Below are 26,398 nucleotides of genomic sequence, written 5' to 3' on the forward strand. Positions count from 1 at the left end.
ACAGTTGGGCCGGATGACCTGTTTCTGTACCGTATATCCTATGGAATCCTTTCTAAGCTGCCATCGTCTGAGACAAGGATAGCTGGAGTTCAGGCTCCGGTTGTGTGTACTGCTTAGCTGCCGCTTTGCTGGGACTTTAACTGTCCTGGGATGCATGCATATGCAGTGCCCTCAACAAACTGAAATAAGGTGATGGAGAACATAAGAAATAGGAGCAGGAGTAGGCCATTTGGCCCCTCGAGCTTGCTCTGCCATTTAATAAGATCCTGGCTGATCTGATCATGGACTCAGCTCCACTTCCTCGCTTGCTCCCCGTAACCCTTTATTCCCTTATCGCTCAAAAATCTGTCTATCTCCGTCTCAAATATATTCAATGACCCAGCCTCCACAGCTTTCTGGGGCAGAGAATGCCATAGATTTACAACCGTCAGATAAGCAATTCCTCCTCCTCTCAGTTTTAAATAGGCGGCCCCTTATTCTGGATACTATGCCCCCTAGTTTTAGTTTCCCTGATGAGTGGAAATATCCTCTCTGCATCCACCTTGTCGAGCTCCCTCATCATCTTATACGTTTCGATAAGATCACCTCTTATTCTTCTGAACTCCAATGAGTACAGGCCTAACTCACCTTCATAAATTAACCCCCTCATCTCTGGAATCAACCTAGTGAACCTTCTCTGAAAAGCCTCCATTGCAAGTATATCCTTTCTTAAATACGGAGACCAAAACTGTACATAGTACACTAAGTACCAATACTTTGTACAGTTGTAGCAGGACTTCTCTGCTTTCATACTCCATCCCCCTTTCAATAAAGGCCAACATTCCATTTGCTTTCCTGATCACTTGCTGTACCTGCAGATTCACTTTGTGTTTCATGCACAAGGACCCCCAGGTCCCTCTGTACTGCAGCATTTTGTCATTTTTCTCCATTTAAATTATAATTTGCTTTTTCTATTTTTTCTGCCAAAGTGGATAACCTCACATTTTCTCACATTATACTCCATCTGCCAAATTTTTGTCCACTAACTTAGTCTGTCTATATCCCTTTGCAGATTTTGTGTGTCCTTCTCACAATTTACTTTCCCACCCATCTTTGTATCATCAGCAAACTTGGCTACATTACACTCGGTCCCTTCATCCAAGTCATTAATATAGATTGTAAATAGTTGAGGCCCCAGCACCGATCCCTGTGGCACCCCACTATTTACTGTTTGCCAACCGAAAAATGACCCATTTATCCCGACTCTCTGTTTTCTGTTAGTTAGCCAATCCTCTATCCATGCTAATATATTACCCGCAACCCCATGAACTTTTATTTTGCGCAGAAACCTTTTGATAAGGTGCCACATAAATGCCTTCTGGAAATCCCAATACACCGCATCCGCTGGTTCCCCCTTATCCACCCTGCTCATTACATCCTCAAAGAACTCCAGCAAATTTGTCAAACATGATTTCCTCTTCATAAAACGATGCTGACTCTGCTTGATTGAATTATGCTTTTCCAAATGTGCAGCTCCTGCTTCCTTAATAATGGACTCGAGCATTTTTCCAACGACAGATGTTAGGCTAACTGGTCTATAGTTTCCTGAACTTGTTCATCTTTTAGTCCCATTATTTTACCGAGCACTACTTCTTTAGTGATAGTGACTGTATTAAGTTCCTCCCTCCCGAAAGCCCCTTGATTATCAATTATTGGGATGTTTTTAGTGTCTTCTACCGTGAAGACCGATACAAAATATTTGTTCAAATCAGAACAGAAAAACCCTGCTCTCCAATCATTGAGATAAGTTAGTTTTTTTTTTAAAAAAGAGGACCCCAGAGTTTCAAGCTCCTACCTGTACTACTATTATTAAGTGAGTCTCCCTACACTTCACTCTGAGGTCAGGTGAGGACTTGAGCACAGATGTAACTGTGAACATTTAGTGTTGGTGCCAAGTAGAAATTGCTTCACATCAACACTAAACTTGCAGAGTACATGCACCCAATGGTGCCAAAGCACAAACTAGAAGAACAACCAGTGCCTCGTGTGTAAGTGCGATTCAATGGCCCTGAATTTGTGTTCCCTATATGAGCGTACGGGGTGCGCACCCGTAGAGACCGCGCAAGTTCTGGCTTTAGGCGTGCGAAACGCACGCGCCTAAACCCAGAACTTGCGATCTGTCAAGAATCCTCTGGACAGATCGCACGCATCCGGAAGTAACCGACCTCTGTGGGCGGAGAATTGGGCTATTTGCCCAACTCCTGCCCAGTGAATGCCCTTGAAATTCTTACGACTGATAAAAGCAGGTGTAAGGCCTGCTTTTTTTTTAATCAGTGTAAGACTTTTAAAGCATAGAATAATAAATCTTCCTCAATAATTTAAACATTTAAAATCCTCTAAAATAAGGTAAGTTTATTTTTAGACCCTTTAAATTATGTAAATTTAATTTTCAAAAAATTAAATTTGTTTTCAATAATTAATTCAATTCTATTAATTATTAATACGTGATGTTTTTCTTTAATTTATCTTAAGTGTTTGTGCATTTTCGGGGTATTCCCATTCATACTTATGGTGATCTTGGAATCACAAAGTATGAATGAAAATACCCCCATTTTGATTGGTGGTGACGGTCCACGTAATCCAGCGACGTCTAGGAAGCGCTTACACTCCTGGGGTATGTGGGCCTCTACGCAGGCTTTTGCGGCCAGCCCCAGGACCACAAGTCTCCAAACCTCTGGGACGACTAAGTACTTTCATAGAAATGTTTGCGGTCGGTAGTATCCGCCTGCGGGACTTCTCCGACCACAAATTCTGGGTCAGTATCTCACCAGCCACCCTAAACAACCACTTTTATTTATATAGCGCCTTTAACGTAGTTAAAAAGTCCCAAGGCACTTCACCGCAGTGTTATTTGACCCTGGTTAAATATGCTCCCATAAATTTAAAAGAATCACTGTATTCCCAACAAAACTTCTCATGTACTCCTGGGAATATTAATGGCCATACACATGTAAGCAATATTGATCTTCAAAGAACTACTCGTCCATTTTGCCATCTTTGACCATTTCCAACAACTGGACAAGCTTGCAAATTATAACACTGATCACTCGTGTATTAATAAAAGACACAAAGGACTGTACACCGAGCAGGTAGCAGAAAAAAACAGAATCACACCCTTGCATGATATTGTCCCTGAAATAGTGTTATTAAAACATAGAAACTAGGTGCAGGGAGTAGGTCATTCGGCCCTTCGAGCCTGCACCACCATTCAATATGATCATGGCTGAGTAACATGTCACTGCAGTTGTACACTTTAACAAGTGGCACATAATTGTGGTGAAAGTCACTAGCTGGCAGGAATAATTTGCCGTCCGTACAGCAGAATATCAATTCTGCAATTGTGACGGAACCAGCAGTGATTTGAAAGTGTAAGTGGGAAAAGCAGCAGCAAGTGTTTTGACACGAGTACACAGCCCCCGGGGCTGGAGGGTCAGCAGCCGGCAGCGGGGAGATAAGTCACTGCGGGAGATATCAGACAGGTCTTAAAAAAAATGCAAGTGTTTGAAGAGGAAGACAATTGCAAGGGTCACCAACATACCTGACCGGTTCCCACCTCCCGCTCTGTTGCAGCGCACACCAGGCGGCAACAAAAAGTAGCGACCTCACTGCTGGTCCTGCCCACAGAGACGATTCCGTCCAATCAGCGCCAGCCGCCGGCACCGCCCCCCACCGTTTGCAACGTCAGCGCTTTTAGCCGCGCTTACGTTCTACGTCACCGAAAAACTGCGTTGAAGGCTGCCGGGTGACGTCGACGCTTCATTCAACGCACGCGCGGTTTCAGCCCGGATACCGCTTGCTTCAGCGAAGTTGTGTGTCTGCGTCTGCGGTCACGTGTTCTTTACGTCCTCTGCGCGGTGACGTCTCCGCCCAAAGCGCGCGTGTGCCCCGCTCGAAGGCTGGGGTGGGCAGTGGTCTGTGGTCACGTGTCTCTTTGCGTCGGCTGATAGCGCGCGTGTGCCCCGCTCGAAGGCTGGGGTGTATTGTGGTGGTCTGAAGTCACGTGTCCCCTTTGCGTCGGCTGCGTGGTGACGTCTCAGCTCAGCGCGCGACGGGGTCTGAGGTCACGTGTCCCTTTCCGACGGCTGCGCGGTGACGTCGCCACCGCCCATAGTTACCCGGCGCCCGTGAGGGAGGAGGAGGAGAAGGAGAAGATGGTAAGTGAATGAATGAGGGGAAAAGGAATGGGGTTTGTTCCCCCCAGTACTGGGGGCGAATACCGTGCGGTTGGGCGGGAGATATCTGCTGCAGTGACTCGAGTGGGGTTTGCTGTCGGAGTTCCCCCCAGTCTCAGCCACTGTTGTCAGGCGATCGGTTGCTGTGACGCCTCGGTTGTGGAGCTCAGGCTGCAGTGTGTATACCGAGGCCTACGATTAGCCGGTGATTTACACGGAGCGAGGGGAGGGATTGCTGCATAATTGCCCTCCCTTACACATTGCGCTTATCCCTCCGTTTACTCTTATTCCTGCCGCTGCAGAATAAATGGAGGGCTTGCACTACCTGAGCGGGTTGGTGGAGGCAGGCTCAATCAAAAGGGAAACGGATTAGTACCTGAGAGGGGAGGGGGAGGAGAAAATCTGCTGAGCAAAGGGCGGAGGGAATGGGACTTGATGAAGGGCTCTTGCAGCGAACCAACACGCTCGACGGGCCGAATGGCCTCCTGTGCTGTAACCATTCTGTGATTGTGACTGCCCAATCTGGCAATGGCGATTTTGATCATTGCTTGAAACCAATTCTCCCCGCCCATGAAATTTTACTCCAAAGTTGGAGGGTCTGACTAGGGAAATGCAACTAATTCCTTCTTCTGGTCAGACCATTTGTAATGATTTTTTTCTTTAAGAAATGCAGCTTAATTTGATATCATTGCAACATACAAAATTCTGGGGGGAGGTGGGGTATTGACAGGGTAGATGCTGAGAGGTTGTTTCCCCTGGCTGGAGAGTCTAGACCTCGGGTGCATTGTCTCAGTATAAGGGGTCGGAGATTTAAGACTGAGATGAGGTGGGATTTCTTCATTTGGAGAGTTGTGAATCTTTGGAATTCTCTATGCCAGAGGGCTGTGGAGGTTCAGGTGTTGAGTATATTCAAGACAGATCGATTTAGATTTTTGGACTTGAGGAATTAAGGGATATGGGGATCGGACAGGCAAGTGGAGTTGAGGTTGAGGATCAGCCATGATCTTAAATAACAAAGCAGGTTTGAAAGGCTGCATGGCCATCTCCTGCTCCTAATTCTTATGTTGTATGTCCCTCTCCCTCTGTTGAATAAATAAATTGGAGTCCACGATAAGGTTGATTGAACAGAATGGCCTTAATGTGATTTTGTTTTATCTGGTTATGATAGCCCTCTATAAATTATAAGAGAGTCATGCATTTATATAATAGCTTATTGCATCTCAAACAGCTCAACATGCTTCATATACAATTACTTATTTTCAAGTTCAGTGACTTATTAAGTGGTTAGACACAGCAGCCACTTTGTGCACAGAATGTTCCCACATATTAACATGGTGATTAAAAAAAAAAAAATTTGGGTGGTTTTGATTGAAGGAGAATATTAGTCAGTGCACTGGAATAACTCCTTGTTCTTTAAATCGTGCTAAGAAACTGTTGGTATCTATTTGAGCCATTGTAGCAGCTTTAAAAAGGACTGTGCTTGTCCCAGATAACCTTCTGAAAATCAATTTTATAGGGTGAAAAGGGAACATTTGAAAGTGAGGTCTTAATGAATGTTAGTTGAAATGAAATGTTTATTTGGATAAGTTTGTAGTAAGCAAAGTGTGGGAAATAAACAAGTGGGGCATCTCCAAATCGATGGGGTGGAGGTGACAAACTGTATGGTACAGCTGTTAAACTGATGGTATCATTCTGAATAGAAATAACTGATTCATGATTCAACAAAGGATCAAGGTTTGGCATGAGTGTCTTGCACAGGTAAGCTTAATTGGCTTGAGTCTTTCCTTGTAGCTGCCCCCTGAGATTTAACCTTCACATCTACTCCAGCCAAGGGCCTCTGGCACTGAATTTAGCATACCATTGCTAAATTGTAGCATTTGATTAGATCTTTGTCCCTCCTTTAACTTTTTTCCAGTTATAACCATCACGCTTCTCTTTAGGTTAATGCAATTTATTGACCTGGCCCCACTGACGTATCTGATTAATTCATTAAGGAAATTAGGCATTCTTTTTTGCTGATTATTGCAACTGCTCTGTTTGCTGCAGTTCATCCTAATTAGATTTCACCATTTGCCGGAAGAGGGAATTGGATTGATGGAATGAATGATGAAAGGGGGTTTGCTATAGTGTAGCATTGAGCCCTCCAGGTACTGAAGTATTTACATCTGCACCATGTCTTTTCTCATAAAATGTAGCTTTAAAAAATGTCCATTTCTTTGTAGTCATTCTTAAAACTTCTTATAGATGTAGTTCTGCAGCAAGTACATAAGAACATAAGAAATAGGAACAGGAGTAGGCCTTATTCATGGCTGATCTGACCATGGATTCAGCTCCACTTCCCTGCCCGCTCCCCATAACCCCTTATCCCCTTATCGTTTAAGAAACTATTGTTTTGAATATGATGTCTTGTATTACAGGGCTAGGAATTTCTTATGGTATTGCTCATGGTAAATTGGATGATTTGCTGTTTTACAGTAACAGGAGTATTACATGCACAATATTGCATCTAAGGTGGAAATGTTTATCCTTTTAAAGCCAGAAATTTTATTTACTATAAAGTACACACAGCCTGAAGTCACTCGGTTTGATTGCTGTTTGGTAAGGGAGCTTTTCAGATTGAAATGCGATTGTCTAATTTGCAGCTCAGAAGCACCCAGCATTGTAAGACTGTTTTGCATCTGTGGATGTGATACTTGGCGTCTGACCTTTGCATTCACTGATGTACTGTTTTTACTTAAGCCCCCTCATAAGCTTGTACGTTTCAATAAGTTTACCCCTTATTCTTCTGAATTCCAATGAGTAGAGGCCCAACCTACTCAACCTTTCTTCATAAGTCAACCTCCTCATCTCCGGAATCAACTTAGTGAACCTTCTCTGAACTGCCTCCAAAGCAAATATATTCTTTCGTAAATATGGAAACTAAGACAGCACGCAGTATTCCAATTGTGGTGTCGCTGATGTCCTGTACAGCTGTGGCAGGACTTCCCTGCTTTTATACTCCATCCCCTTTGCAAGAAAGGCCAAGATACCATTGGCCTTCCTGATTACTTGCTGCACCAATATACTATCCTTTTGTGATTCATGCACTAGTATCCCCAGGTCCTGCTGTACTGCAGCACTTTGCAATCTTTCTCCATTTAATTAATAACTTGCTCTTTGATTTTTTTCTGCCAAAGTGCATGACCTCACACTTTCCAACATTGTACTCCATCTGCCAAATTTTTGCCCACTCATTTAGCCTGTCTATGTCCTTTTGCAGATTTTTTGTCCTCCTCACACATTGCATTTCCTCCCATCTTTGTGTCGTCGGTGGACTTGGCTACATTGCACTCGGTCCCTTCTTCCGGGTCGCTGATGTAGATTGTGTATAGTTGGGGTCCCAGCACTAATATGTATGAAATCTACAGAGATTTTTTATTATTTCTTCTAGGGGTGTAAGTTGTTTTGACCGAGTGTTTATACAGCTGAATCTCCTTCCCATAACCTGTCTGTCTTTCTACCCCTCTGTTCCAAAAGTTACTAAAAAAAAACATTAATGAAGGTACTCAAAGACACACAGACAATTTCGCACTTAAGTTTAATAATATTATTGTGAAATATGTAAGTACTTTAAATTTGTTCTCAGGATGTAAGCAAGGCTGCATTTATTGCCCATCCCCAGTTGTCCTGAGAAGGTAGTGGTGGGCCTTTCCCTGAACTGCAGCAGTCCTTGTGGTGATGGCACTTTTTAAATGGTGCAAGGTAGGAAATTCCAGGATACGGAGCCAGTGACGATCAAGCAGCAATATATGTCCAAGTCAGGATGGTGTATGACTTGGAGGTGATGGTGTTTCCATGACATTGCTGCTCTTATCCTTCTCTTGTTGTGCGAGGCCCCTTGGGGAAGAGTGACCATAATATGGTAGAATTCTTTATTAAGATGGAGAGTGACACAGTTAATTCAGAGACTAGGGTCCTGAACGTGGGGAAAGGTAACTTCGATGGTCTGAGACGTGAATTGGCTAGAATAGACTGGCGAGTGATAGTAAAGGGTTGACGGTGGATAGGCAATGACAAACATTTAAAGATCACATGGATGAACTTCAACAATAGTACATCCCTGTCTGGAGTAAAAATAAAACGGGGAAGGTGGCTCAACCATGACTAACAAGGGAGATTAAGGAAGAGGCATATAAATTGGCCAGAAAAAGCAGCAAACCTGAGGACTGGGAGAAATTTAGAATTCAGCCGAGCAGGACAAAGGCTTTAATTAGGAGAGGGAAAATAGAGTACGAGAGGAAGCTTGCTGGGAACATAAAAACTGATTGCAAAAGCTTCTATAGATATGTGAAGAAAAAAAGATTAATGAAAACAAACGTAGGTCCCTTGCAGTCAGATTCAGGTGAATTTATAATGGGGAACAAAGAAATGGCAGACCAGTTAAACAAATACTTTGCTTCTGTTTTCACGAAGGAAGACACAAATATCCTTCCGGAAATACTAGGGGACAGTGGGTCTAGTGAGAATGAGGAACTGAAGGATATCCTGATAAAGCGGGAAATTGTGTTAGGAAATTGATGGGATTGAAGGCTAATAAATGCCCGGGGCATCGTAGAGTACTTAAGGAAGTGGCCCTAGAAATAGTGTATGCATTGGTGATCATTTTCCAACAGTCTATCGACTCTGGATCAGTTCCTATGGACTGGAGGGTAGCTAATGTAACACCACTGTTTAAAAAAGGAGAGAGAGAGAAAAAACGGGTAATTGTAGACCAATTAGCCTGACATCAGTAATGGGGAAAATGTTGGAATCAATTATTAAAGATGAAATAGGAGTGCATTTGGAAAGCAGTAAAGGATCGGTCCAAGTCAGCATGGATTTATGAAAGGGAAATCATGCTTGACAAATCTTCTGGAATTTTTTGAGGATGTAACTAGTAGAGTGGACAAGGGAGAACCAGTGGATGTGGTGTATTTGGACTTTCAAAAGGCCTTTGACAAGGTCCCACACAAGAGATTGGTGTGCAAAATCAAAGCGCTTGGTATTGGGAATAATGTACTGACATGGATAGAGAACTGGTTGGCAGACAGGAAGCAGAGAGTCGGGATAAACTAGTCCTTTTCAGAATGGCAGGCAATGACTCATGGAGTGCCGCAGGGCTCTGTGCTGGGACCCCAGCTCTTTACAATATACATTGGTGATTTGGATGAGGGAATTGAGTGTAGTGTCTCCAAGTTTGCAGATGACACAAAACTGAGTGGTGTTGTGTGCTGTGAAGAGGACGCTAAGAGGCTGCAGGGTGACTTGGACAGGTTAGGTGAGTGGGCAAATGCATGGCAGATGCAATATAATGTGGATAAATGTGAGGTTACCCATTTTGGGGGCAAAAATACAAAGGCAAAATATTATCTGAATGGCAGCAGATTAGGAAAAGGGGAGGTGCAACGAGACCTGGGTGTCATGGTTCATCAGTCATTGAAAGTTGGCATGCATGTACAGCAGGCGGTGAAGAAAGCAACAATGGTGTGTTGGCCTTCATAGCTAGGGGATTTGAGTATAGGAGCAGGGAGGCCTTGCTGCAGTTGTACAGGGCCTTGGTGAGGCCTCACCTGGAATATTGTGTTTAGTTTTGGTCTTCTAATCTGAGGAAGGACGTTCTTGAGGGAGTGCAGCGAAGGTTCACCAGATTGATTCCAGGGATGACAGGACTGACATATGAGGAGAGACTGGATCATCTGGGCCTTTATACACTGGAGTTTAGAAGGATGAGAGGGGATCTCATAGAAACATAAGATTCTGACGGGACTGGACAGGTTAGATGCAGGAAGAATGTTCCCAATGATGGCGAAGTCCAGAACCAGAGGACACAGTCTTAGGACTGAGATGAGGAGAAACTTCTTCACTCAGAGTTGTTAACCTGTGGAATTCCCTACCGCAGAGAGTTGTTGATGCCAATTCATTGGATATATTCAAGAGGGATTTAGATATGGCCCTTATGGATAAAGGGATCAAGGGTTATGGAGAGAAAGTTGGAAAGGGGTACTGAGGGAATGATCAGCCATGATCTTATTGAATGGTGGTACAGGCTCGAAGGGCCGAATGACCTACTCCTGCACCTATTTTCTATGTTTCTATGTGAGCAAAAAACTTTTCTGGATTCTTTTATGGTAAGGAATGCAGTCAATAAAATGTTTATTGGTCCACCAACTTTCATATATAAGGGTAGCTAGTCTGAAAAATGGAAATGTCATTCTTCACTAAGATGAGCCCAATATTCATCCAACAATGATAATCTGTGCAGGTAGTTCCTGCACAGAATCTGATTTCTAGTTGTAGGATTGAACCTTGTATTTCTCTCAGTCCTTAATGGGTACTGAATGTGCAGCAGTGAAGTGTTATTATTGTGAACCATTGAGGGCCTTTGAGACACAACATAGCTGCGCTGAAATAAATAAATGTCTGTTTAATATATATATTCGGAATGTGGGCAAGTGTGCATTTATTGCCCATCCCTAGTTTCCCTGAGAAGGTGGTGGGAGGGCCTTCACATTGGAGTGTTGCAGTTGTTGTGATTGTGCTCTCGCAATGGTGTTGGGTAGGGAGTTCCAGGATTGTGATCCAGCAATGGTAAAGAATTGGCAATGCATGTCCAAGTTAGGATGGTGTGTGGCTTGGAGATGATGATGTCCCCATGACATTGCTGCACTTGACACGGTTGACCACTCTCTTTCCCCCAAAGCCTCTCCTCTGTCATTTAGCTGGGTGGGGCTGCACACACTTGGTTCCATTCTTATCTATCCAGTTGTAGCCAGAGAATCACCTGCAACGGCTTCTTTTCCTGTTCCTGCAACGTTCCCTCTAGTGTTCCCCCAAGGATTTATCCATGGCCCCCTCCTATTTCTCATCTACATGCTACCCCTTGGCAACATCATCCAAAAACATGTCTGTTTCCATGTGTATGCTGACGACACCCAGCTCTACCTCATCACCACTCTCGACCCCTCCATTGTCTCTAAATTGTCAGACTGCTTGTCCCACGTCCAGTACTGGACGAGCAGAAATTTCCACCCACTAAATATAAGGAAGACCGAACCCATTGTCTTCAGTCCCTGCCACAAACTCCGTTCCTGGGTCACTGACTCCATCCCTCTCCCGTGCAACTGTCTGAGGCTGGTGTTGTATTACCTCTGGACTTGACTATTCCAACTCACTCCTGGACTGCCTCCCATCTTCCACTCTCCATAAAATTAATCCCATCCAAAAACTCAGCTGCCTGTATTCTAACTTGCTCGCTGACCTACAATGGCTTCCGGAGCAACGACTCGATTTTAAAATTCTCATCCCTCCATGGCCTCGCCCCTCCTGTAACCTCCTGCAGCTGTACAACCAATCGAAATTTCTATGCTCTTCCAATTCTGGCCCCTTGTACATTTTTCAACCATTGGTAGCCATGTCTTCAGATGTTGTGGCCCTAAGCTCTGCGATTCCCTCCCTAAACCTCTCCAGCTCGCTCTCTTTTTTCCTTCTTTAAGCTCCTTAAAACCTATCTCTTTGACCAAGCTTTTGGTCATCCTCCTTATATGGCTCAGTGTCAAATTTTGTTTCTGAATGCTCCTGTGAGGTGGCTTGGGACGTTTTTACAATGTTAATGCTATATAAATGCAAGGTGGTGTTGTCCTTGGTGGCAGAGGTTCCAGGGATGCAAGGTACTGTTGAAGTAATTTGGGTGAGTTGATGAAGTGCATCCTGTAGCTTGTACATACTGCAGTCACAGTGTGTTGATGAAGGCAGAGAAGATTCTTGAACTTCTTGAGTATTGTTACAGCTAGACAAATGGTGAATATTCCTGACTTGAGGCTTAAGGGGTCAGAAGGTTTTTTAATTCATTCACAGGATGTGGGTGTCGCTGCCAAGGCCAGTATTTATTGTCCAACTCTAACTGCCCTTGAGAAGCTGATGGTGAGTAATGTTATACAATGTGGCTTACTCAGCCATTTGAGAGGGAATTTAAGAGTCAACCACATTGCTGTGGGTCTGGAGTCACACACAGGCCAGACTGGGTAAGGTCTGCAGATTTCTTTCCCTAAAAGAAATAAGTGAACCAGATGAGTTTTTCTGTTCGTTTCATGGTCAACATTAAGATACTAGCTTTTTATTCCAGATTTATTTAATTAAATTTAGATTTCCCAGCTGCTGTGGTGGGATTTGAACTCGTATCTCTGGATTATTAGTCCAGGCCTCTGGATTACTAGTCCAGTAATATAACCACTGTGCTACTGTACTGAAGAGTACTCAGCCTCTGTCGTACCCATGGTGTTGATGGTGTAAGTTATGGTGGTTCTGTTGAATGTCATGGGAAGATGGCCATAACTTGGCACTTGTGTGGCACGAATGTTCCCCTCACTTGTCAGCCCAGGTTTGGATATTTTGTGCCCTGTTGTAGGCTGGCATAGGCTGCTTCAGTATCGGAGGAGTTGTGAATGAAGCCGTACACTGGAATCACCAACAAATTACCCCGCTCCTGACAAGATCATTGATGAGGTAGCTGAAGATGGTTCGCTGAGAAAGCTTCCCTCAGGAACTCCTGTAGTGACATCGTGGGTATGTGATGTGGTGTTTCCAACAGCCGCAACCATCTTCCTTTGTGTCAGATATGCCTCCAGCCACTGGAGGGTTTCCCCCTTGACCCTCATTAAATTCAATTTTGCTAGGACCCCTTGGTGCCATTCTGAGTCACGTGCTGCCCTGTCAAAGGCAGCTACCCTCCACTCTGTAGTCCTGTGCCTGAATTAAAGCTGTGACGAGGCCTGGATATAGCGAAACCTGAACTTGGAAGTTGATGTTGCTTGGTGGCACTATTGATGGCTCCTTCCATCACTTTACTGATGATTTGATGAAGGATGACAGGGCAGTAATTGGATGGGTTAGATTTATCCTGTTTTTTTTGTGGGTAGGATATACTTGAGAATGTTCCACATTGTAGGGTAGACCCTGTGTCCTAGCTGTACTGGAACAACTTGATTAGGAGATGGGATATCTCTGGTGCACAGGTCTTTAGCACAACAGCTTGGATGTTTTTGTGGCCATAAGCCTTTGTTATGTTTGGTACACTCCGCAGTTTCTTGATGTCAAGTGGAGTTAACCTCTGATGGAGGCAGAGGAAGATTGCTAACTTGGCATCTTTGACAAGGCGCATGCAGATTCTTCAGCCTTATCTCTTGTACTCGTATGCAGTGTTCCACCGTGGTTGAGCATGTTTAGGATTCTTATCTTTCTGTTGGTTGCCTGATTGTCCACCACCATTCTCATCCATGCTACCTTTGTTACCTCTAGATTTGACTATTCCAACACACTCCTGGCTGGCCTCCCACATTCTACCCCACGTAAACTAGAGATGATCCAAAACTCGGCTGCCCATGTCCCAACTCTCATCAAGTCCCACTCACCCATCAGCACTGTGCTCGCTGACTTACATTGGCTTCCGGTTAAGCAACGCCTCGATTTCAAAATTCTCATCCTTATTTTCAAATCCCTCCGTGGCCTCGCCCCTCCATATCTCTGTTATCTCCTCCAGCCCCACACTCCTCCTCCCCGAGATGTCTGCGCTCCCCTAATTCTGCCCCCTTGAGCATCCCTGATTATAATCGCTCAACCATTGGTGGCCGTGCCTTCTGTTGCCTCGGCCCCAAGCTCTGGAACTCCCTGCCTAAACCTCTCTGCCTCGTTCCCTCTTTTTGTTCCTTAAAACCTACCTCTTTGACCAAGCTTTTGATCACCTGTGCTAATTTCTATTTTTTATATCATAATATTCCTGTGAAGCGCTTTGGAATGTTTCACTACGTTAAAGGTGCTATATAAATATTTGTTGTTGGGCTATATAGCTTTGATGTGATCCATTGGTTGTGAGAGCTTAGCTCTGTATGTTGTCTGCTGTTCTTAATATTTAGATGCAGGTAACCCTGTGTTGTAGCTTCACTGGGTTTGTACCTTGTTTTAAGGTATGCCTGGTGCTGCTCCTAGCAAACCCCTCCTTGCTTTGCATTGAACCAAGGTTGGTCTCCTGGCTGGTGATCAAGAATGGAGGGATGTGCCGGCCATGAGAGTGCAGGTTGTGGTGATGTACAGTAGTGCTGCTGCTGGTCCACAGCACCTCATGGATACACTCATGGGCTGCTAGATCTGTCCTTGGTTAGAGCTACTTCAGCACAGTGGTACTGCCCCACCACACAATGGAGGCTGTCCCTACGGCAAAGACTGGACTTTGTCTGTCTTATTTGAAATGAGCTTATGACCACATAGCCACAGCATAACCAAGACCGCCTATTTCGACCTCTGACATTGCCCGTTTCCGACCTTGCCTCAGCTCACCTGCTGCTGAAGCCCCCATCCATGCCTTTGTTACCTCGAGACTTGACTATTGCAACGCACTCCTGGCTGGCCTCCCACATTCTACCCTACATAAACTAGAGGTCGGATCCAAAACTCGGCTGCCCATGTCCTAACTCCCACCAAGTCGTGCTCACCCATCACCCCTGTGCTCGCTGACCTACTTTGGCTCCCGGATAAGCAACACCTCAATTTCCTAAATTCTCATCCTTATTTTCAAATCCCTCCATGGCCTCGCCCCTCCCTATCCATTAACTCCTCCAGCCCCACTTTCTCCCCCCGGAGATGTCTGCGCTCCCCTAATTCTGCCCTCTTGAACATCCCTGATTATAATCGTTCAACTATTGGTTGCCTCGGCCCTAAGCTCTGGAACTCCCTGCCTAAACCCCTCTGCCTCGCTACCTCTCTTTCCCCTTCGAGACGCTCCTCAACGTTGTGGGCCGCCCTGACCTGTGTGAGAACACCACCGCAGGTCGGGGTTATAAATGGAGCTGGACCCTGGAATATTGTGGCGGAGGTGCAGCGAAGTAGGGTACAGGGCCCAGAAGAGCCGAGGGTCCAGGGGTAGCACGAACCTGCCCACACTGCGATATGTGTGCGCACTAGGTCCATGCAGCAGAGCTGGTCTCCAGTCGTCTTGGTTAACCCTTGCCACTGGATAAAGGCCTAGCTCTGTCAAGCCCGTGCGGTGGTTGATGTGCAACAGTCACCGCATGTTTTTTTTTTTAAATCCACGCACAGGCATCTTCCACCCCCTCAACTGGAGTTCAGGACTGGAACATCGGGTCCTTCATTGAAACATCTGTGAACTCTTGTGGAAGCAAGTCATCCTCGTTCGAGGGACCGCCTGAGATGAGAAAACCTACCTTTCTTGCCTCCTTCAAGACGCTCCTTAAAACCTACCTCCTTTGGTTACCTGCGCTAATGTCGACGTGCGGCTGGCTCGATGTCATTTTTAAAAATCTCTCACTACTCCTGTGACGTTTCACTACGTTAAAGGCGCTATATAAATACAAGTTGTTGTTCACAAAGACTATGTGATGGTCACTTCTATCTCTATTGTGGACAGACATGTCTGTGGCAAATAGGTTGATGAGAAAACGATCTTGTTGACACAGCCTAGTTTGGTAGCTACATCCTTGCAATTCATCCAATTCAGTTTATGATGGTGCTGCTGAGCCACTCTTGGTTATGGATATTGAAGCCCCCCCCCCCCAGATTACATTCGGTGCCCATGTTTCCCTCTGAGCATCCTCCAAAGTGATGTTGAATATATATTGTGCAGTACTGCAGATATTGCTCACTTAAGTAGGTTCCCACTTTTTAATACTTGTCTGCATTAGACTTGCTAAGATTTACAATCTGCCTATAGAAAGATTTCTGTTTAATATAGTGGAATTCTTAATGTACAACCATTAAAAATTCAATTTCCATCTGTAATACATTTAAAATCCCCATTTACTTTATCTAACGTAGTCTCTGGAAATATTGAAGCTGCATTTGTCATTTGTATTTAAGTGAACATGTTACTTAAAATAATTGCTAGCTCGAGTATAAGGTTCTAATGTTTGAACAGTGTAGCCACGAGTACAGTGAATGAAACTAGATTTACAGCTGTAAGAACATACTGCAGTATTTGGCTTGGCAATTAATGTTGCTCGTGTTGGAAAGATTAGGCACACATGAATGAAACTAGATCTGTAGAGCAAGGGAGTAACGTTAATGTTTAATCTATTATGCCCACATGAAGGGGAAGTCATTTGCTGGATTCTTTGAGGATGTAACGAACAGGGTGGATAAAGGAAATAGTGGATGTGTTGTATTTGGACTTCCAGAAGGCATTTGACAAGGTGCCACATAAAAGGTTACTGCACAAGATAAAAGTTCACCGGGTTGGGGGTAATATATTAGCATGAATAGAGGATTGGCTAACTAACAGAGAACAGAGAGTCGAGATAAATGGTTCAATTCTCTGGTTGGCAGGGATCAGTGCTGGGACCCCAACTATTTACAATCTATTAACAACTTGGAAGAAGGGATTGAGTGTAACATAGCCAAGTTTGCTGACAATACAAAAATGGGAGGAATAAGCACTGAGGAGGACACGCAATCTGCAAAAGGACATAGACAGGCTAAGTGAGTGGGCAAAAATTTAGCAGATGGAGTATAATGTTGGAAAGTGTGAGGTCGTGCACTTTGGCAGAAAAAAAATCAAAGAGCAAGTTATTATTTAAATGGAGAAAGATTGCAAAGTGCCGCAGTACAGCGGGACCTGGGGGTACTTGTGCATGAAACACAAAAGGATAGTATGCAGGTACAGCAAGTGATCAGGAAGGCCAATGGTATCTTGGCCTTAATTGCAAAGGGGATGGCGTATAAAAGCAGGGAAGTCTTGCTACAGCTATACAAGGTATTGGTGAGGCCACACCGAGAATAATGCGTGCAGTTTTTGTTTCCATATTTACGAAAGGATATACTTGCTTTGGAGGCAGTTCAGAGAAGGTTCACTAGTCAATCCCCTCATCCCCAGAATCAACCTAATGATGAAAAGTTGAGTAGGTTGGGCCTCTACTCATTGGAATTCAGAAGAATGAGAGGTGATCTTATCGAAACGTATAAGATTATGAGGGAGCTTGACAAGGTGGATGCAGAGAGGATGTTTCCACTGATGGGGAGACTAGAACTAGAGGGCATGATCTTTAGAATAGGGGGCCGTCCATTTAAAACAGAGATGAGGAGGAATTTCTTCTCGGAGGGTTGTAAATCTGTGGAATTTGCTGCCTCAGAGAGCTGTGGAAGCTGGGACATTGAATAAATTTAAGACAGAAATAGACAGTTTCTTGAATGATAAGGGGTTATGGGGAGCAGGCGGGGAAGTGGAGCTGAGTCTATGATCAGATCAGCCATGATCTTGAATGGCGGAGCAGGCTCGAGGAGGTGTATGGCCTACTCCTGTTCTTATATTTTTCCATGGGTTGGTTGGCTGCAGAGAATCACAGGGACCACTGCTGTTTGTATAAATTACTTAAAAACAAACGTCACTTCATTGAGGTGTCAAAATCTGCAGATTACGGCAAAAGGGAACAGTGACAAATGATGCAAATCTGTGTGAACATATTCGAAAAGATTTGGAGATGCATGGGTTGATGGGCAGCTAGTGGCAGATTTATTACTGGTAAATGTAAAGTGATGAAATTTGGCAAAAGAAAAGGAAGATGTTCTTCTCAACGGGAACATACTGGAAATATCGGAGCAGACCGAGAGCTTTCAGGATATTGGTGTACAGGTCACTGATTCCATCAGTCCAGTGTTCTCGGGTGGTACTGAAAAGGAACACGATGTTGGGGAAATGCAAAGGGTACAGTTTATAAACTGAAAGGGCTGATAAAATTGCAAGTGGCCGTGGTGTGACCACGTCTGGAGTATTGTCTGACTGGTCTGTCTGCTCCTTCAAAAGTGATACATTTGGATAACACTCTTCAAAGGGCTGCAGGTAATATCAGAATTTGGAGGATTTAGCTGTGTGCCCTGATTTCCTCCCTCTCTTGAGAAGAAAAGCCAAAGGGAAGAGTTGATTGAAAATTAAAATTTTTGAAAGGATTCAATAAGTTTAAAATAAATTACTCTGCTGTATTTAGAATTCTGTAATCCCGGAGAGAAGATCAGGGAAACTAAATAGGCTGAAAGCTCGTCAGTAAAAGACTGCTAAACATAGGGAGCAAACAGTCAGCTGAACAGAAAACCTCCGTGTTTTAAAGAGAAATGAACAAGCTCCCTAACATATAAAGGGATTTATTGTTACATTTTATAAATTATTATATCTCTCAAAAGAAATGGTAAAACTGGATAGACAGGTTAGATAGAGAGATAATCTTCTACCTGAAATACATAAGAGTGATGGGATTGGTCTGAACCTGAATGCTGGGTACTGGATTCTGATTTCCGTTATGTTGTTATGAAGTGCCTTGCCTCCACTACCCAGAAGAGCCGAGCAGGTACTTGCACTTGACTATTGAAACCAAGTGTATGCAATGGTTGTCAGTTACCTTTGGTTGTTAAGTGCTTACCACGAGACCATGTGTTTGTAGAAATTAATCTTAAGGGGTCACTCTTACGGTATTGAGCAATATAGTTTATTCGAGGATGCAGGTAATGAGAGTTGGGAAGTGGTGCCACACTAGTATAATTTGAATATTTTCAATCCATTGTTTCCCTGTGAAAATTGAAAGGTCGGTCATGATGTAAATTCCTGGGAAAATGGTTGGAAAAAGTAGCTATTCCAAAGAATGGGAAAATATAGGATCCTTTCCATGTAAGTTTGAATTGATATTAATGTATAAAATAGGTTGTATCCGGCTACTACATTCTTTAAACTGAGAAGCCAAATGAAGTGGAAGGCCCATAGTTCAGGACACCAGCAAAGTTGGGATGTGTAAAATAGATGATGTCTATCAGAAAACAGCCGGTATGTAATGCCAAACCCTGGCTTTAAAAGCTTGAAAATTTTAGGTGACAGGAAAGATTGCGGGGGTGGGAGGAGGAAAAAAAGAGATACGAGTTCCCCAGTTTTGGGGAACGAATGAGTTTGAATAGGAGACTCTGCAATGAGTCTTGATTTTAGCACAAGTGAGGAACAAGTGCAGCATATCTGCAACTTAACAGTTTAGTGTATTTCTATATCATGTTGAAGGGTGCATGTTTATATGTGCACACGCTGCTGTATGGTGGCATGGATAGAGTGCAATGATTGCTTTATCCACTGCTAATTGGTAAATGTGGCACTGTACAGTAACTGTAAAAGCAGCAATCCGGTTTGTAGTCCACACAACATCGATATGTAGCTCACTAGTGGGGAAAAATCAATACCTAATATGTACAGCTAAGGATGACTACTTCTATTTATTCTCAGGGCTTGCTGTCAATCCTGCGCAAATTGAAGAGTGCCCCTGATCAGGAGGTTAGAATTCTCCTTCTGGGTTTGGACAATGCGGGGAAAACAACATTACTCAAACAGCTGGCTTCAGAAGATATCAGTCACATCACACCGACACAGGTAATGTCTACATTCAGTGACGACTTCAAATTTCAGGGCTTTTTCTAAATTTAAAAAAAAAAATGAAATCAGCAAAACTGGATGTTGTGATGAGTTAGGCATCGACTTTTCATCCTGAGACCCGGATTAAAATTCAACCCAAACTGATGAGCAGAAAATCCTGCCTGTTTGCTGGGTGGAAGGATCCTACATGCAATCAGTTTTGGCCACCTCCATTCCAGTTCTCCAAGGTGTGGGCCTACAGCAGAAAATTGCCCCTAATTTCAGTAGTAAATTGACAATCTCTCAAGGGAGGTCACTGAGATAGCAGGTTTGGGAAAAGTGATGATTGAATTTGCAAGGGGATGCTTAAATACTCAAAGTATGAGTATTATTGGCGCAGAATATAGGGAGCTTTAAGAGCATAAGAAATAAGAGCAGGAGCAGGCTATTTGGCCCCTCGAGCCTTCTCCACCATTCAATAAGATAATGGCTGATCTGATCATGGACTCCACTCCACTTCCTTGCCTGCTCCCCATAACCCTTTACTCCCTTATCACACTCAAATCTGTCCATCTCCACCTTAAATATATTCAAAGTCCCAGCCTCCCCATCTTTACTTGGGATCTTACCATAGTATACCCACCCTGGGAATGCATGATACTGACAAGTGTCTGAAGCAGAAAATATTCCTTTCCCAACAATCTCCGCTCAGCTTAATGAGCACAATATATGTTAAAGTTATTAAAATATATAATTTGAAGATTGTGTGCATCTGTCATCCGTGTACAGTTTTAAATACTACTGCCCTTTGATACTCAAGATATCCACATGCTTTTGGGATATTTATTATGGGTCAAGAGAAACACTCTGACGGCGGCAGCAAACATTAGTGTGCAATGTGCTGGAATGGGCTTGTTCCTGCAGTTTTCCCACATGGTGCGTTGCTGATGTTGGCTGTGCCCAGTAGCCAGGAACCACTGTGTCCTATGAAATATTTGATCAAGGTGCCCATGTAGCTGATGAGTCTGCCTTGGACTGGCTGCCATTTACCGTTACTGTTTCTGGATACTAATTTCTAGAGCTGAAATCTCAATGTAAAGGAGACAGATGGCAGTCAGCCAGTTGCTTTGCTTTTGATTAACCCACTCTCCCACTTGTGTCAAGAGAAATCTATATTTTCTTGCTAACCCCTTTGCGCCCCTCCCAGTCCTGGTGTGTATTCTGAGAGATTGTTCAGTGTTGTAATACAATTTTGAATTTTCAGTGAGATACCATTTATTAGAAGCAAAATAACTGGCTCCCCACTAGCAGACGGCTGACACTGCATCACTGTGATTTACTCCATGGGTCCCATTGATTTTTATAGCTGTTCTCTGAAGGTCATTTGTGGTGTTTTACCATTCCTGAGGTGAAGTAACAGGCTTGGCTAACTATAGTGTGTTTTTTGGAAAGCTGTTATTTGGTAACCACCTTGATTTATTTAAAGTCTGTAACTAGCAATTGAATCCAGTATTTCAAAACTTTGGAAGTTACTCAGATTTGGTCATCCTTCCTGATTATTTTAGAAGCTTATAATTTTTGATTTTCTCTTTCCTCCCCCCACCCCCCCCAAAAAAAATCCATTTAATTTTCATTATTTTTCAATTGTACATGGGACCAAAAGAACTGTCTGAAAACCAAGCATAACAGGGCTGAATGTTGATCATGTGAGAACCTGTCTTTTGCAAACCCCCCAGCCCCGATCCCAAGATGTGCACAACTCCTTTTTATAGTAAGAGATGGAACCTGGGAATGTCCACAAAATAAAGGTTGCTTTGACAGGTCTTCCACCTCCATTTTGCAGGAGTGTTCCTTGGATGTGTTTCTCACCGGAAGGGGTCAGAGAGAGCAACGTTGCATTCTGGGTGCATGTCACGGAGGAATGGGAATAAACAGCTTCTCCTTTAAGCCAGGAATGGCCAACCTTTTTCTCTTCATGGATCACTCAGTTGCTTATCTTTGGGTACTTGGGCTGCTATCTACTGTGGTGATGATACCAAGCCTGCTTAGGATGGCCCCAGACTGTCTTACTCTTTGACACTTTTCTCCCCCTTGCCCCAAGTTCACCATAGCACTCTTTCTCCCCCCCCCCCCCTCCCCCTGTCCTCCAGCAGTTCAAAGTGATAGTCTTCTCTCTTTCCTCTCTGGTTCAACCTGGTACTTTTTTCCCCCCTTTCTGGTACTGCTGTTTCCCAACTCTTCCAATCTCACGCTGGCAAACTCTAGCGCTTGGTGGAGCGCTTGATTCTACCCTCTCTGCACCACTACCACTTTCCTACCACATGCTGCTGCTGCTGCTGTGATCATAAGAACATAAGAAATAGGAGCAGGATTGGGCCATTTGGCCCCTTGAGCCTGCTCAGCCATTCAATAAGATCATGGCTGATCTGATCATGGACTCAACTCCACTTGCCCGCCCGCTCCCTATAACCCTGACTCCCTTCAATGCCATTGCACATTGTGGGTGGGAAAGGGGAATGCCTAGCAATAAGAATTCCTGCCTATGGTGTGCAGCGGTGTTTACCTGGAGGAGCAGCAACATTGTGTTGGGAACTAACAGCAGTGTTAAGGAGGAAGCGGGTGAGAGCTTGAGAGGAGAGGGGCCAGGTGCTGACGTCCATCTTTGCAGGCCAGATAGCCTGCGCTCATGGGCTGGATCTAAACCATGGGTTGTAGTTCAGATAGCCCTGGTTTAGCAGGTCCCCAGTACTGGCTGAGGCTGCACACTTTCGTTAATGTAGAATCCAAGGTTTATATCCTAAATGTCAATTTGAATGTTGCATTCTGTAGATTAATATCAATTCTGGTGATGACATTTTTCTTGGAATTTCAAAGTGATAAAAAGTACTACATTGCCATGTTTAATTTGCATAGCAGTATTTCAACAAATTGGAGATGGCGGTGCTAAAATTGGGAAATTTAAATATAATAATGTTCTGTATTGAGTTTATCTGCAGTAAGGAAAACAAGTTTGCAAGCCAACTGGGGAAAATATCCTTTTGCATAACCTGCTGTCAGTCACTGCATTAGGCAGATAATTACCTAGCAAACAGCAGAAACTCTTCACTACAACACTGATTATCCTGCAACCTCTGATGAAATATAAATTTTTTATGACTCCCTTAATCCTAGAGAACCCATACAAAATGCCCTTGTTCAAGGTGGCACAGCACATTGATGCTTTAAATGTCCCAAATAAATAATGCCCTCGCTATGATTTTTGTACGATTCACAGAAAATTATGAATAAAGGGGATGTATGATGAACTGCATGATACAGTTTATGTTGTATATGTGGCTGTTCAGATAACTGAGTTAGGTTATGATCAGTTGTACAAATGGAATATAGATCCTCTTCTTTCTGTTTATACCAAATTTTAGGTAAGATGAATTATTTGAAACGGATGTAAACTTTAAATTGGCCCAGAGGTTTTGGAGTGATTCCAGTCATGCCACTGACAGTTAGCAGTTCAAAAATTGCCAATTTATTTTGGTATTTAGAACTTGCTCATTTTAAAACTCAATACCAAATCTTGAGTAAATCTGTGGGGGAAAAAAAACGATGTTTTGATTGTTGAATATATTCTTCTATTGCGAAAACCATTACTTCCACCTCCTCCATACTGCCGTCCTGTGCCCCTACCTCAGCCCAACTGTTGCCAAAACTCTCATCCATGCCGACAGACTCGGTTCCTACACTCACCTAGTTGGCCTCACATCTTCCACCTTCTGTATCCTTCAGTTAACCCAAAACTCTGCTGTCCATATACTATCCTGTATCACGTCCTGCTTGCTCTTTACCCCTATCCCCACTGACCACGAATGCTTCCAATTGAAAATTCTTGTCCTTGTGTTTAAATCCCTCCATAGCCTAGGTCTGCCCTATTTAACTTATTTATCCTTTTCAAATCCCTCCATGGCCTCGCCCCTCCCTTGCTCTGTAATCTCCTCCAGCCCCACAATCCCCCGCGATGTCCGCACTTCTCTAATTCTGCCCTCCTGAGCATCCCTGATTATAATCGCTCAACCATTGGTGGCCTTGCTTTCTATTGCCAAGGCCTCAAGCTCTGGAGCTCCCTCCTTAAACCTGTCCGACTCTCTACCTCTCTTTCCTCCTTCAAGATGCTCCTTATACCTCTTTTCACCTGCGCTAATTTCTACTTGTGCGGCTCGGTGTCAAATTTTTATCGCATAATACTATGAAGCCCCTTGGGACGTTTCGCTACGTTAAAGGCGCTTATAAACACGTTGACATCTTCCAGTGTTACAACTGAGCCTGGGGTGGGTGGGGTGGGGGCGGGGGGAGGAGAAAGATAATGAGCCTGGGGAGGCGGGGGGGGGGGGGGGGAAGAGAAAGATAATGAGCCTGGGGTGGGGCGGAGAGGAGAGGAGGGGAGAGAAAGATAATGGGGGTGGGGGGGAGGGAGAAGAGAGAGAATGAACGGGGATGCTCGGGGTGGGGGGGGGTGGTTGAGAGGAGAGGAGAGGAGAGGAGGAATGAACCTGGGGCGGGGGGAGAGAGAGAGAAGAGAGCGAACCTGGGGGGGTGGGGTGGGTGGAGCGAAGCACGGGAGGAAGAGGAACATACATAAGAATTAGGAACAGGAGTAGGCCATCTAGCCCCTTGAGCCTGCTCCGCCATTCAACAAGATCATGGCTGATCTGGCCGTGGACTCAGCTCCACTTACCCGCCCTCTCCCCGTAACCCTTAATTCCCTAGAGAGAGAGAGAGACTTTGAGACGGCGGCAGAGGGGTGGGAGGGGAGGGGAGGAGAGGAGAGGAGAGGAGAGGATAGAGATCGTAGGGGAGAGGAAATTCAGGGAAGACAGATCATGTTCTTCCAACCCCCTTTACACCTACACCCAATTTCTCGGAAAGCTTGGTGCATGTGTTACAAGGGACATCGTTGGACTAGATGAAATCCAGAAATCACGACAATGTCACTATTCACTTCATACCCAATAAACCTGTTAATCTGCACACAATGTCCCACCTGGGGTGGGGTGGGTGGGTGAGGTCATGCACTTGCGCTTTGATAAGGTACTTCGGCTGGTGGAGGAAGCACTTGCACTGGGGTAAGGGACTTTGGCTGAGGGATGTGTCCCCTCTCTCTTCTGGTCAAAATGGATCATGTTACAATGTGCGATGTGGGCGGTTCCATTTAAACATTCCAGAGAAATTTCGGGGTGTGGCTGGTCCCCTTGGAGGATAATTCAGTAATCAGTCATGTGATAATGGAGAGCCAATTAGAGAAACGGCTGCCATTCACTTGGTACAAATGGTTACATCCCTTTATTAAATCACATTCTTTTATTAAATCACACCCCTTTGACCAAGCTTTTGGTCACCCCCTCCTAATATATCTATCTTTGGCTCAACGTCCATTTTTTTTCCTTGCAACATGGGACATTCTTTTGTTAAAGATTCTATATAAACTGCAAAATGTTGTTGTTCTTGTGATACCTATAATTATACATGCAATTTCATTGCATTATAGCTGTAAGATACAGGTACTCCCTAGTTCTGTGGAAAACTTAAGTATTACTTGGAAAGGGGGCAGACCAAGACGGCAGTATTTTAATTTGAACAGAATGGGATTTGAAGCAGTCTGAATTTCAGAATTGTTAATATGGATGTGCTGTAGAATTCTGTACCTGTAGGCTCGTTTGTTTGGGGTCAATATAGTATCACTGTAATCTTGCACTGGAACCAGCTACAAAAACAAAAACCATTCCTTTCTTATCTCCCCAGGGATTTAATATTAAAAGTGTACAGTCTCAAGGTTTCAAGTTAAATGTGTGGGATATTGGAGGACAGAGAAAAATAAGGCCGTACTGGAGAAACTACTTTGAAAATACTGATGTGCTCGTAAGTATTTACTTGCTATCTTTGACATACAACCCTACTGTTCACTGACTTTTACCCAACCTTCACTCTGTTGTTGCATCTATTACTGTAAACACAATGTGACCAACTAAATTGATAGGATTTTAACTTATTTATTAACCATCTGATGCTATTGAGTTATCATTAAAGCAGAGGATAAATTGCTTCTACAGCTGCTCCCTCATTCCAAATACAGTATCTGAACTTTTTTTTTTAAAAAGAAAAGACAGACTTGGATTTATATAGTGCCTTTCATGACCACTGGATGACTCAAAGCGCTTTACAGCCAATGAAGTACTTTTGGAGTGTATTCACTGTTACAATATAGGAATTGTTTATTATGCTTCTCTGTGAAGCCCTGTAAACCTTGGCACCAGCTTGTGGAACCAATGCACTGGAGTGGAATGCTCATTTGTAAGTTTGGGATCTCTCTCAATCTGGTTTTGTGGAAAGTGATCAGGCCAGAAGACCTGAAGGGTAATTTTTTTTTTAAGGTTACATTTGTTTAATAAACCTGTTGCATATTTACCTTTTTCTGAATTTCAAACCTTTTTTGTGAGAAATTGCAAAGCTGCTTACTGCAGTGTTGGCTAGTGTATCTCTGGCTGCATTTACACCATAACTGTTGGAGTGGATTGTTCTTGTCTAGTACGAAGACATAGTGTAAATCTGGAGTTAGGGCCAGGAATACCTGACTCTGGAGTGAAGCACTGACACTCCCTCCTCTAGGAAGTGTCCCTACGCTTTGCTATGGAGTCAGGTGTGGCCCTGATTTTGGAGTTACAGTACAACTTTAGTGTTTGTGTAAAGTGGAATGCACCGCGGTATGCTACAGTTGTCGTGTACATACAACCTCAATAAT

The 26,398-nt window shown here is 43.9% G+C and overlaps 2 protein-coding genes across 2 annotated transcripts in view; one reads left to right on the plus strand and one right to left on the minus strand.

Moving 5' to 3' along the window:
• The window catches only part of sfxn2 (sideroflexin 2), a 164,120-nt gene extending 160,511 nt beyond the window's left edge, over positions 1-3,609 (minus strand). The window contains exon 1 of the mRNA XM_070876481.1: positions 3,578-3,609. The gene's annotated coding sequence lies outside the window, so the exon portion shown is untranslated. The remainder of the gene's footprint in view (positions 1-3,577) is intronic.
• Positions 3,610-4,029: 420 nt separating this feature from the next.
• arl3b (ADP ribosylation factor like GTPase 3b) overlaps positions 4,030-26,398 on the plus strand; it is a 36,883-nt gene continuing 14,514 nt past the window's right edge. The window contains exons 1-3 of the mRNA XM_070876482.1: positions 4,030-4,193; positions 19,486-19,629; positions 25,402-25,518. Of these exons, the coding sequence (XP_070732583.1) occupies positions 4,191-4,193; positions 19,486-19,629; positions 25,402-25,518 (264 nt within the window). The 5' untranslated portion in view covers positions 4,030-4,190. The remainder of the gene's footprint in view (positions 4,194-19,485; positions 19,630-25,401; positions 25,519-26,398) is intronic.

The sequence above is a fragment of the Pristiophorus japonicus genome, chromosome 3, assembly GCF_044704955.1.
Source record: "Pristiophorus japonicus isolate sPriJap1 chromosome 3, sPriJap1.hap1, whole genome shotgun sequence".
In the NCBI taxonomy this organism is placed as follows: Eukaryota; Metazoa; Chordata; class Chondrichthyes; family Pristiophoridae; genus Pristiophorus; species Pristiophorus japonicus.